The sequence below is a fragment of the Pavona decussata genome, unplaced genomic scaffold (assembly GCF_977016875.1).
Source record: "Pavona decussata unplaced genomic scaffold, jaPavDecu1.1 SCAFFOLD_62, whole genome shotgun sequence".
NCBI lineage: Eukaryota > Metazoa > Cnidaria > Anthozoa > Scleractinia > Agariciidae > Pavona > Pavona decussata.
The window spans coordinates 1,420,688-1,433,949 of NW_028145483.1; the positions used below are offsets into that span (position 1 = coordinate 1,420,688).

Genomic DNA, 13,262 nt, shown 5'->3' on the forward strand with positions numbered 1-13,262 from the left:
TGCGGCGGGAAACAAGACAACATGGCGGAAATTGCAGGTTTTGAAAAGTTCATCCACACGCCTACGTTTGTCTTTCCTCAGTTTCCAATTACTCGGGGGAAATCTTGATCCTAGGAGAGTGCTTCATGATGGATGAAAGCTTTATTGCATCTCTTGTTTTCTTAAATTCTTCAAGTTCAAGTCAAACTTATCTGTCAACTTTAGATGAAGTTGAGACCGCCGACTCAAAACTTCACGAAGTCATCTACATAGAAGACTCACCCTTAGTTTCAACGTCTAGCACGGTTAATGGAGAGACGCCAACTATAACGCCGTGCTCCTCTGTCTGCGAAGACGAAGACACTGGAAGCGTGCAAGAGGTTTTTGCGGATGACACTTCAAGTATTCGGCCTCCTGTCGTTCTTATTCAAGACGACGACAATGAAGACCAAACCACAAATCAGACTTCACTACCTTCTATCGAAACGCTTTCTAGTGTTAGCTCTTCATCGAACCTTAGTTCCTTTCTGGAGTCTGTTGAACAAGAAAGTGCTTGTCTCCCAGCAAATGATCCAGATTCCTCAACCGCATCCAACAACAACATGTGTGGGAGAGATTTTACGGTCCCCTGTTTGGACTCGATAAATACACTTAAATCTCGATTTGAATCCGAGTATGAACTTCATTTGAGACTTCGGAAGATTCTTAATAGGGGTAACAAATCACATCGTAATAATTTATATAAGTTTAAGAAGAACCTTCATCAGCAACTTGATGACTGGGAGAAATACTTGAACGAACAGAGCCCTAACGAGGCATACATTGCTGTGGAAAACATGGTAGATAACGAGGGTCCCCCCAGGGACTTCACTTATATTACTCAAAATATGTGGCACAAAGATATTAGCCACTTATTTGATATTGACTACCTTGTCGGTTGCAACTGTGAACGGATTTGTACAATGGACTGCTGCGACTGCCCACGTAACAGTGGAGGGGTGTTTGCATATGACAGAAATGGACGGGTGCGTGTTAAACCAGGGACGCCAATCTATGAGTGTAACTCACGTTGTCCTTGTGGTATGTCGTGTAGGAATCGTGTGCTACAGCGTGGACGTACTGTGAAGGTGAGTGGAATGTAATAGAAAATAGACAGCAAGATCTGATAAACCAGGATATAGAGCTTTTTTGTTTTGTTTTGTTTTTAAGAAGGTGAGTTTTTTTTTAACAATTTTTATTTGCCTTACATGACACGTCATTTACAATACTGAAGACTATTAACATTACTTACAATACTTACAATATTAACCACAATAACTATATCTACATTGTTAACAATACTTACCATACTTACAAAACTAAAAGTACTTACAATGTCCACACTACTTACAGAAATAACGCTATTTCTTCTAGTGAACTTATACTACTTACACTTCAATGCAATACTTGCGCTACCCACAATACGTCACTTATGCTATCTACAACACTTATGACTACTTGCAATACAATACCTACACTATAGTACAATACGATACGAATAGTATAAGTATCGTATGTTAAGAAGGTGTTTATTAAAGAAGAAAGAGACCATCAATTTGCAGAAACAAGTGGAGAGAACAGAACTTCGACTTTACTACAGTCTAAATCCTAAACAACTTAAAAGTACTGGTTTTAAAATAGTTACTACACTAACAGGATCCAAAATGGATTTTGTAACCTACAAGCTTTTAATACCCTCACCAAATTCTCTTCAAGTGTTAGGGTTTGAGGTTTTACCACGTTACTTGATTAAGGGTGGGTTTTTCCAGCGATCTACCTCAACAAAACCTCAAACACCATTACTTGATGAAGATTCCGTGAGGGAATCAAAGGCTTGTATGATACCAAATCCATTTCGAATCCTGATAGTGTAACTGTTTTGAAATGTGATAAACATGACAGGATCAAGAAACAACATCTTTGTTAATTAATAACTAAGCTCGACACATCTCAGTGGTCATTTTGTTCTTTGTTCTTTCAGCTTTATTGGTCAATTAATTAATTAATAAACAGCAAATAATAAATATGAGAGAAAGAAATATGAAAAAAAGACCAATAGGGTTAGCATGAATGGGATATGGTACCCATGCGAGGCACAACCCCAACCTAAGAAAAATCAAGTAAAAATTACAAATGAGAACACTAACAAAAACACAAAGATTGCGAACGATGGCACGAACAGTCACAGGAGGGAAACCAGTTGCGAGGCATGTCTATGTCAAAGGTGGTATCTAATAAAGTAAAATAGGTGGCACATAGAAAATTCTTAAAAATACTGAGACTGGAGAATTTGTCAGGAAAGGCAAGATTGCAGATAGTATTCCAGGGTTTTACAGTTCTGTTGAAAAATGAGGCCTGAAAAGTAGTGGTTCTGCAGTGAGCAGAATGAATGAAGGTATACTGTTGAGGGGTAAATCATTTGCTTAATCACGGGAATTTGGAACACCCTAACTTATGTGAGCTAAATAGGTATGTGGTGCCTTGCTGATGCACTTATTAAGCTTAGTGTCAAGTGAAGGCAAGTCTGAGACTGTCGAACTCAAGTGTACAAAGTTGTGAACAACCTCCAGTTCATACTAAGAGTTTCTGATATCGTTTGGGGAAACCACATCCTGACCCAGGATGTGTGTTTCTTCAGACTGATGGTGAGTCTGAAATCTTGGCAGGCCTCATAAAGCAACTCATAAGCTGCTGAAGGTAGAGATCTGATCTTGGGGAGGATGTTAAAGAGGCTGTCCCTGCTGATCAGATCGAAGGCCTTCATGAGATCTACATGTATGAAGACTATGAGGAGTTTGCTCCTTGTATTTCTCCTCTACTTGTCTGAGGGAGAATCTCATGTCGATGGTGGACCTGTTGGCTTGGAAACTGCGCTGCGATTCTGGGTAGACTCTCTCTGCAAGTACCTGGAGTCTCTTAGCGCAACTGCTGCGCCCAATCCTGGATTACCTCGCCTGTGGCAGACTTCTAAGGGGCAATTTTTCCCTGTGTCAGGCCCAGAGCTTGCTTGACTCCATCATATATCCCTTGATGTTACCTTGCAGCTGCGGTCTGTATCTGTGAGCAAAGGTGGAACCAATAGGCATCGGCACAGCACCTAGCACTCTGCTGAACTTTGCTGCTGGCAGACTGTAGGACGACCTGCAGGTTCCTTTCACTGGGGCAGAATTTGTATGCAACCAGGGCTTTTCTCATCTCCACGATGATGGGTATCAATTCTGCCGAGGGAGTATACAGAATAAAACACTTTATTTAGAGAGGGTGGCACGGAATAGTTGAGGTAACTAATAAACTTGTGGCCCTCTATCTAAAAAATTCTTACAAAACTAATACAATGTAATAGGAAGTGTACATAGACCAGTCTGCCGACTTGCTAATCTTCTTGCCCAAGGTGCACATGGCAACATTATAGACAGTATCCCTAAAGTTTCCCCATCTTTTTCTGGCATTAGCACTGGTTGGGCCTGAGAGAGAAGCCTCTACTTTGTAGCGCACATAAAAATTCCTCCACTTTCCCTTGGTCGCGTGCCATACTGGTGTCGATGCGAAGTCTGCCAACCTTCTGCGAGCAACACAGTTTCTTGTTGGCAGTTTTACCTTGTTACACAAGGCTAGGAGTGGTCAGTATAATATGCACCATGGTAGCTGCGCGTGAACTTGATGCTGGGTAGGCGGAACACCTGGTAAGAATCCGGTCAAGCTGGTTCCAGTGCTTGGATTGAGGGTGTCTCCAGGAGACACTGTGTTGAGGCTTCGTATTGAAGAATGTGTTGTTGACGAAAGGCCATGATGACAGCAGCACTCCAGCAGACATTGCCCGTTTTCATTTATTTTCCCAGTGCCAAACTACCCTAAACAGGTAGGCCAGGAGTTGTGATTGACATCCTCTCTGCCATTGAAATACAGGGTCCGACAAATACTGAGCCCGGACGCCCATGACAAGCTGAAAATTTAACCGGGCAAGTGTTCCATTTCTCGAAGAAGCCCGCCGGGCCGTGGTGGTTTACTGACGAGTTGTTTTGTGTAAAATGCTGAAATCTATGTAATGTTTACCCTTTGCAATAAAACTTGAGGCATTTTAGGGTACAATACAGACCTTTTTGTCAACATGTCGTCAAGTTTCATTCTGTGTTTTTATCGGTTTTGATCGCCACTTTTGAGGAGGCCAAAAGGCAAGAAAGACCACTATTCCCCTAACAAAGTGGTCTTCTGCCATTATCGTCCGATTATGGATAAGTTTGTCACGAAATGGCCAAAGCCCATTACCGGTAACACGAGTGCCGAAAAAAATGCAAAACGGAAGACAAAATATGATGACAAGGAGTACGATTCCAAAAGACACAAAAGGGTATTCCAAGCGAGGTGGCTTCAGGAATTTCCTTGGCTAATGGTGCCGAAGGCAGCGGAATTTATTGTCTGCGTATTCTATGAACGAGACAGATAGCGACCTTCATCGTAAAGAAAAATGTTTTATCTAAGCCATAGAGTCAACATGTTGTTGCAAATAAAGAAAGATGTTGCAGTTACCTGCAATTTTGCTTTTGGTACAAATGCATTAGAATATTGTACTTTCTTCACTCTTTTACTTTGCAAATTACAGGAATTGATTTTGCTAGGCTTTCTTCCATCGTGCTATGTATTGTACAACCAGGTCATCCTCCTGGGCAAGTGCTTTTTGTCTCCCACTTGCCCAGGGACAAGTTTTGTCAAAAATATTTGTCGGACCCTGAAATCACCAAGGATGAACAATGGCTAAATCAATCAATCAATCAATCTATCAACTAATCAATCAGTAACAATTTATAAATCAAAGCTGCTTGCTGGCCAAAAGCAGCCCAGTAATTAGACGCACGTTAATATAATGATACCAGTTTTCCATGGATAATCTACATTATATCCTGATACAGAGTAATATCTGTTGACAGGTGGCAATATTCCGGACTCCAAATGGATGTGGGTGGGGTGTGAAGACAATGGAGACAATAGAGAAGAACCAGTTAGTGACAGAATATGTTGGAGAGGCCATCACGCAGGAGGAGGCCGAAGAGAGAGGGAAAATCTATGATAGTTGCGGACAGACATACTTGTTTGATTTGGATTTCAATGAAGGGGAATGCTTGTACACTTTAGATGCAAAGAAGTATGGCAATATATCTCACTTTATCAATCATTCGGTAAGAATTATTTTGTCAGCTTATATCTGACTGCCTCCATAACCTATCAAATTACCTACATGTGCTTGAGTATCAACCTTAACATCTATTTGTCCTTATCTACCTTCATTTCTGGTGTTGCTAGCGTTAGCCCTTCATCAGAGCACATCAGGTATTTTCTGACAAAGGCTAATGCTTGAAATGTCAGCTTTGTATCGTTAAGGTGACCAATTCGCCCTCCCATATCAACAAAGTCGATAAAACCAAACACTCATTGTCACTCCCCAACTGGCACAGCACCACAGTTTCTCTAGAACTTACTCCATTTACCTTCATTTCAACCTACCTACCTTCCCCCTACCAATCTTTGTGCTTGACTACTTACCTACCATACCCAATAATTATCTAAAGTATGTACTTTACACCAACAAATATGTCTAACTCCCAACCTACCTTAACTATTTACTCACCACCACAACCACACTCCTGTTTACCAGCCACAACCAACCTTACACTAATCATTCTACCTAACTACCAACCACTTCCCTTCAGCCTTAAAGGGGCAGTGTAACCTATTTGTGATGCTACTTTCAATGACCAAAAACCATAGTTGATGATGGAATCGTCCAAATTGTGGTTCAGTTTTGTTAAAGTGCACCTAACCCCCAAATGTTTTTTCTGTTAAGTAAATCTTTGCACCTGTTCGAAACATATTGCGCTATTTGGCGCCTTTTTCAACCAAATCTTGACTTTTTAAAGGATGTAAAAGTTATGAAATCTAGCCATCACCTGTCCCATGACCGAGCTAGTAAGGGGCATGGGTCTATTCCTTACTTGATGTCACAAACTGATTTGCATTGTATTGAGGCTTTGTGAAAATGCATGCAAAGCCGTTTGTGACATCACATAAGGAATAAACCCATGCCCCTTACTAGCTCGGTCATGGGACAGATGATGGCTAGATTTTGTAACTTTTACAGCCTATAAAAAGTCAAGATTTGGTTAAAAAAAGGCGCAAAAAGGCTCAATGGGTTTCAAACAGGTTAGTTAACAGAAAAAAATTTGGGGGCTAGGTGCACTTTAACAGTAACCCTACTGCACAGAACTAGTGTTAGTTATCTTTTGCCGTGGATGGCCAAAGTTGAATTGGATTGAAACTTGAAAACATTGGCCAGTTTTTTCAAGTTCTTCCAGCATATTTGGAGAAATCGCTAAAAAACCTGATTATAGTTTGTTCTTCCCAGGAAAAATCACTTAAGGACGGTGCCTTTTAATACCGAAGTATTTTTGTGCCGTTTATTACTATGCGGGAAAAGGAGATCTTAGCAAGGCCTATTGGAATCCAAAAAGAAAATTGGGGGTAACCACACATTTTTCAGAGATAATTAAACATTAGTATCTCTAAAAACCGCCAAAACATAAAGCAATGTATGGGATTTTTTCCTAAATTGAAGCCTAATTTTCTCTGAAAAATGCATGGTTACCCCCAATTTTCTTTTGACATACCAAAGGCATTTGGTAAGTTCTGCTTTCTCCGTATAGTTTTAAACCGCGCAAAAATATTCCTGTTTGGTAGGCACCACCCATAGGAAACCCGAGTATCTCGCGATGCGCAGAACGTATGCGCAGTAACAATAGCAGGCACCGTCCTTAATATTTTCTTCTCAGTGCTCTAAGAGCAGTTTGATGTTAGCGAAAAGGTACCTTGTCAAAATTTTTAAGCAGTTTTGACCTAAACACAGAGAAATCCCCATGACAGTGCCCCTTATTGCAACCCCACTTATCTTACGACTGTCTTGCCATAATCCATTCTCTCATTAGCCCGATTTATACTAGAGACGGATAATCCGACTGGAAGAACTTGGGCAAGAATTTTTTAGTTTGTCTGATAATCCATCCATGTATAAATATGGGCAGCAGACGGATTGTCCGTCAAGACGAACTATCTGCTTAGTTCGTCGTGGCAGATGAACTAAGGTGGATAATCCGTCTGTGTGTATAAATGCAGATGAACTTTAATGCCGCCATTTTTAAATTTGTGGCCAACTCGACGATTTGACTGGTACCCATTCCTTTTCCATGCACCAGTTTCTAGCGACTTGCATAATCGGTCTAGTATAAAGGGGACAAACTATGAGACGAACTAATACTGTGTTTAATAGTTCGTCCCGCATTTATACTAGACGGATTAAACAACCAGGGCCCGGTTGTTCCAAAACCGATTAGCGCTAATTCACCATTAAAAGTTAATCGAGGCTTTCATCATCGCTCGTTAAAATGGCTTTGAAGGCTAAATTCAAGCTAAAGGTAGAGAAAAGTCCAAGTCAAAACTGAGGAAATCTTTTGGAAAAATCTTTGTTCATTAGCAATTAAACTTGAGTCAAAGTTTGCGTTAATCCAGGATTAGCTTAATCGGGCTTTGAACAACTCGGCCCTGATGGATAATTTGTCCAGATGGATATCCGTCTCTAGTATAAATCGGGCCATTTACCTATTTTTAACAAAAAATAAACTATTAATTGTCCCCTCTTCAGTGCGACCCTAACCTAGACGTGTTTGCTGTATGGGTGGACACCCTTGACCCCAACTTTCCACGAATAGCCTTCTTTGCAAACCGTAAGATCAGAGTAGGAGAAGAGTTGACATTTGATTACCAGATGACAGTGTCTGAAGTCGGCGCAAGTGGCTCGGGGTCACCAAGGAAAAAGGAGCGAATTAAATGTCACTGTGGAGCTGCCAACTGTCGAATGTATTTGTGTTGAGAAATTATTTTAGCAATAAAATTACCAAGGTTCCTGTAGTGGCTAGGTCATACCATTTTGGGCATTTTCTGCCCATGTTTGACATGAGTTGTAAATTTAAAAATGCATATTAAATTTTATTTTATTCAGTGGTAAAATCTGCATGCAACTTACAAGTAGATTTACAAAAATTTCTCCAGTGTTGTCAGAAAGTCATGCAAATGTTTCCAAATGGTTTGCAAAATCTTCTGTTTAACAATAATTTTCAGTCTGCCCATCTTTTACACTTGGAAAAGATGTTAGAGATTGTTATGTTGTGGATCATTTTACATACATGTAAAATTGTAATTTTTACTCGTGCCATTTTCACATTTTCGCAGAGGTTAAGTCAGTGTTCTGCATCACACCATATCACACCATTGCCAATGGACAAAGTTTTTGATGTGTTTTTGACAACAATTTGTCAACAATTTCCTCCAAAAATGCACATAAGTTGAATGTGGGTACTCCATATTAGGTCAAGGTATTTGCCATTTTCATGACTTTATGAATATTTAAAATATATATATGTTTGAACTGCAGGTAATACATTAAATAGAAGGTTTAAAACTATGCAGAGAAAGCAGAACTTAGCAAGTCCTTTTGGTATCCAAAAAGAAAATTGGGTGTAACCATGAAATTTTCAGAGATAATAAAGCTTCAATTTGGAACAAAAATATCATACATTGCTTTGTATTTTACTGCCTTTAATTATCTCTCAAAATGTGTGGTTACCCCCAACTTTCTTTTTGGGTTTCAGTAGTCCTTGCTAAGATCTTCTTTTTCCGCATAGTCATAAACCACACAAAAATACTTTAGTATTAGTAAGCACCATCCTAAAACCTTCTTACATTTGAAAATCTCAGCTTTAAGACCCTTCTTTCCACTCGGCTTTCAGAACGTCCAACGACCTGTGGGATTTGGTATTGATAAATCTTACAACTGCACATTTTTGAAAAATGCAGAAAGAAGAACAGCTACATTGTAGCATTTTCGTCAATCCGACAACAGGACATTCAGGAAATGAGTTACCACCCCCCTTATTTTTTTGCAACCTAAATTTTATACCTAACTCATCCGAACATATCAAACTTTATTAGTTTATACAAATTTGGCTTTGAAAAGTCACAAGACGATCTGGAAACGCCGAAGACAACATTTTAAAGGGGAAGTATCACAAGAATTTGATGTCATTTGAAAACCCAAAAACGTTTGTCTGTCAACAGAAACAAGAAAATAATTGGCTAGTTTTGTTATAAACTATCATCCCAGTGAAACAAAACTATTGATTAGTGCCTCTAGTCAGAGACAGAGTTGGTCGGAATTGATTGAAACTTGAAAAATGTTAGGCTAATTTATTTCAAGTTCTCGCATTTTTGTTTCCAAAATGTGCTAGAACAGATCAGGAGATGTTCCTTGCAAGAATTGAGTTGATTTCTTTCCTCTCGTTGTTCTAGAATTATTTTGCAGCTAAGTTAAGGTCTTATTTCACCATTTTTTTTTTTAAAAAAAGAGGTTAAAAACACCATGACACTTCCCCTTTAAGTGTTTTGCTGAAATGTCCTCGTTGGGTTCCTCTGATAGAATGGCTTAGTACAGGATAGAGCGATTTTCCTGATTTTCAAATGATTAAACATGGAACCCAAACAGCTGATAAATGGAAATAGCAATTTGATTTGGTTGGCAAGTAAAACAAACGTGGTACATGGTTTCTGGCTGTTTTCAGTCTGTTGCCACAGACAGGGTTCGTACGGGTTATGGAAAACCTGGAAAGTCATGGAATTTTAGAATTTCATTTTCCAGGCCTGGAAAGTCATGGAATTTAGGTGTGGGTCATGGAAAATGATGTTTATTAAAAACGTACACAAAATGAAAGATGATTTCCAAGAAAATGGTCAAATTTAGGTCACGGGAAGTCATGGAATTTCAAAAGCTCAAAAGAGTACGAACCCTGTACAGAGTATTCTAGAAATTGACCATTGTCTCCAGTGTTTTTTCGCAATCAAGCCCCAAAGAGCAGATAGCTTTATCCAGCGGATACAATAAATTGGTTGGAGTACATTTTATCCGCTGGATAGCGATTTATCCACTGGATAGAGTTATCCGCTCTTTGAACAACTTGAGCCTGGTCAGTCAATCAAACAATGTGCAGGAAATCAAAGCTTTGTCGTAATTATCCTGACAAGTAGCAGATGAAACATTGAAGTCGAAACGAAAATCGCTCTAACCTAGCTACTTTAAGTTGTTAACTTTGATAGTCATTTCCAGTTCATGTGGTAAAATTATCTTTTTTCGAGTATATTATTGTGGTAATGTATCCAAAGAAAATTATTTTTTTGTTAAAAAAAACTAATTTGAGGACAGCTATTTTTTTTATACCAACCTTAAACGGATCTTAAGTTCTAAAAAAGGTTAGTTTTTTCAGGGGCGAAACTTGTTACAGAAGTAATATTTTAATGCGAGTGAGGCCCCTTGCTTCAATTTCCTAAAACCTTTTTTAAACATTTTTTGACCTAAGTCGTTGAGATAACAATAATTCATGGAAAACATTGTTCAACAGAACCCAAACTTTAGCCATGGTCATTGATATTTGTCCAGGTTGCATGTACACGCTATAGTAGTAGGTGATCACTTGTACATACTCACTAAAACATTACATTGGTTAATCATTAGTTAATGTCAGTTTATTCTTTTCCGGAAGAACTCTTGATGGAAACGTAAGCTGATACTTTTAAGCAATAAGAACATTTAGAAAACACAGTACTCATCATTTATTTTCATAATAGGAGATTTTTGTCCACCCGGCCCCCTGCAGTGAAAATAGCGCCAGCTATGTAAGGTTATGTAACTTTTCCCCCAAGCAAAAAAAGGTGTTGTGTTTGAACACCTGCTGTTCATGGCGTTATTTTTGTATTGGTGTTTGCTATTGTTTTGTACATCTGGTAAACCTAAAAACTGCAACGCAATAAAGTCAATTTAACTTTCTTGCTGTGTGCAAAATTTCTGATTGATACACCAGAGATACTTCCATAGTCTCCACTATTTTGAAAGCTTGTGATGAAATTAAAAAATCTGACCTGCTTCAACAAGTTGGTGCTCCTTTGTTTCGTAACTAAAAAAAGCTGCGATTTAATATTATAAAATCCATTTTAAGTATAAAAATCGATGATGTTTTAACGTTGGCCCGAGAATGTATCGGAATGCTCGTGCATTCGAAACGTGGTCGATTGTTATTCTTCTTGAAATGGATTTGAGCACTATTTTTGCGTTCGACGTAGAGAGAGCGCTCTCCTAATTGCATTTGGAGTCGCGATTGTACGGGACAGTCAATGGATCTTAGGACGCGTATCTGGCACCTCCCGCAGATTTTGCAGGGGCGGATCACATCGTAGGATCGAGATCATCGAACGCACTCCCTTATCTTTGATTATTACTGGTAAAGTTTGTGGGCGTGGTTCCCGGTTTTTTTTTTTTTTTTTACCCCAGAAACCCAGTACCCAAATTGTTTTCAATAGTATTTAAGAGGTCATTAAGGACGCTTTCCATTTGTCAAAAATTACCGTAGACCTGTCAGTCGGGTCGTTTGGAAGGCAAAAAAATATTGAAACTTGCACATTGCTTAAATGGTTCGCGTTAATTTGAAGAAATCCAAAAGAATTAATGTACAACCAGGCCTTTAAATTTGCGCTTTCCGTTTTACAAAATGTCGGTGTACTGGCCAGTTCTGACAAGGAAAGTGCCCTTAGCTTCGTATTTCACAAATTAGGAAAACATTTCAAAATTAGACAAATAAAATTAAAACCAAACCAAACACAGTGCTTCTTCATTGCTAAGTACAACTTCTTGATCAAAAAAGTGCTTCGGTCACACCACTCAGTGACGTCATTCGTGAGTCTATTCTTATTTAGGCCGTTCATTGTAACTTTATTGTATATATTGTAAATACTATATATAACATACTAGAATAATTTTATGAAGACATTTCACATTCCTTGTACCTTAGATACTGATAGATAACGATTTTTGTTTTTGTTTTAGTACAGCACTGATAGAAATAAAATCTTATTGAGAATGGCCTTTGAAGTTGTTGATATACAAATAATCTGTCCGCATGGACTTTGAACATTTGAAACGTTTTTTCAATGCACAGCCAAAATCCAGCAAACGTTTCGATTGTGGCTATGTTCTATGATTGGTTAGCAAACCTCTTGCCACTTGCTCAACCAATGAGAACTGAACGAAATCAATCGTGCCTCGCTCGCACGCGTTTTCCCGCGCTTGGCACCGGTTACTTGCATTTGCTTCGAGTTCTGATTGGTTCATTGCGCTGTGTACGGCCGTTGGCATTGGCCAGAGTAATTTCACTGACAGGATTTTACTTAATTGAAAACTACTCTTATACAGTCAAAAGTGCTGGTGAACTCAGTCTATTTGACTAAGACATCAGGAAACGCTGGAGCATTGAACAGTTCCCCTTGATCAGCTCATCATCTTACGATGAATCATTTATTAATCATTTCTGATTGTTTTTCTTGTTTCGGCCTTGACTGATTGGTTGTTAGAGAATTGAACTAATGGGAGTGGAAGACAAACACTCAGCTCCCGGGGGGAGGGGGAGAGGGAAGGGGATGGGGGGGAGGGGGACGAACGTGTTACGGTATCTAATTTTCAACTTTGTGGAAAAGAAATTAGCTTGAGTTACCTAAAGGAAACGGAATGTCTCGATTTTGGGTTTGGGCTTCTCTGAGGTTTCTGTAAGTAACTTTCCAAACCTTTAAAACAACCTTGAAAGATCATGTTCTTCTTTTGCGCGTCGAAAATTAAAAAAGTGATTCCTGTAAACTTTCTTTCACGTCCTACGATATCCAGTGCCACTTTCACCGTCAATCTACGCCCTTGAGAATGCGCAAGTTCGTATTTATTTACACAGTGGAAAATTTTGTCCCAGTAGAATGCGATCTTTGAAAAACGCGCAAATGAGACAGGAAAAGAGAAAGCCTCTCTAGTATCCTAACACGAGAGTAAAAGGAACTGATTTGGGGTTCTCATGAATTAATAGGAGCTCTAGCAACGACTACGGTGTCGGCAACGAGAACGTCAAAAACGCAACAGACTTAATAACCCAAACAACAACTCTGCACGTGCATTACAGTTTTTGGTATGCATTTCTTTGCCGTCACTGCACGACTAGGGCGCAAAATTTCCTGATGGGACGTTTTATGGAGGACGTAAGCACACGAGGACAAATTTTTCTTTTTTTTTTCTCAACTTGGGTGCAGTCTCCAAGAATTCAACTCAAGGAAATTTCACC

The 13,262-nt window shown here is 39.2% G+C and overlaps 1 protein-coding gene across 1 annotated transcript; it reads left to right on the top strand.

Moving 5' to 3' along the window:
• The first annotated feature begins 10 nt into the window (after positions 1-10).
• On the top strand, positions 11-10,935 carry LOC146478917 (histone-lysine N-methyltransferase SUV39H2-like). Its single transcript, XM_085111623.1, has 3 exons — positions 11-1,106; positions 4,944-5,192; positions 7,706-10,935. The coding sequence occupies exons 1-3, from the start codon at positions 126-128 to the stop codon at positions 7,931-7,933; spliced, it is 1,458 nt and encodes a 485-aa protein (XP_084967749.1). The 5' UTR covers positions 11-125; the 3' UTR covers positions 7,934-10,935.
• Positions 10,936-13,262: the final 2,327 nt, after the last annotated feature.

What these genes read in the sequence shown, in the direction of transcription:
- LOC146478917 (XM_085111623.1), top strand. Translation starts at nt 126, where the DNA reads ATGATGGATGAAAGCTTTATTGCATCTCTTGTTTTCTTAAATTCTTCA. An exon ending in AGCGTGGACGTACTGTGAAG is followed by an intron (nt 1,107 to 4,943) that starts GTGAGTGGAATG and finishes ATCTGTTGACAG; the next exon opens with GTGGCAATATTCCGGACTCC. An exon ending in CTCACTTTATCAATCATTCG is followed by an intron (nt 5,193 to 7,705) that starts GTAAGAATTATT and finishes TCCCCTCTTCAG; the next exon opens with TGCGACCCTAACCTAGACGT.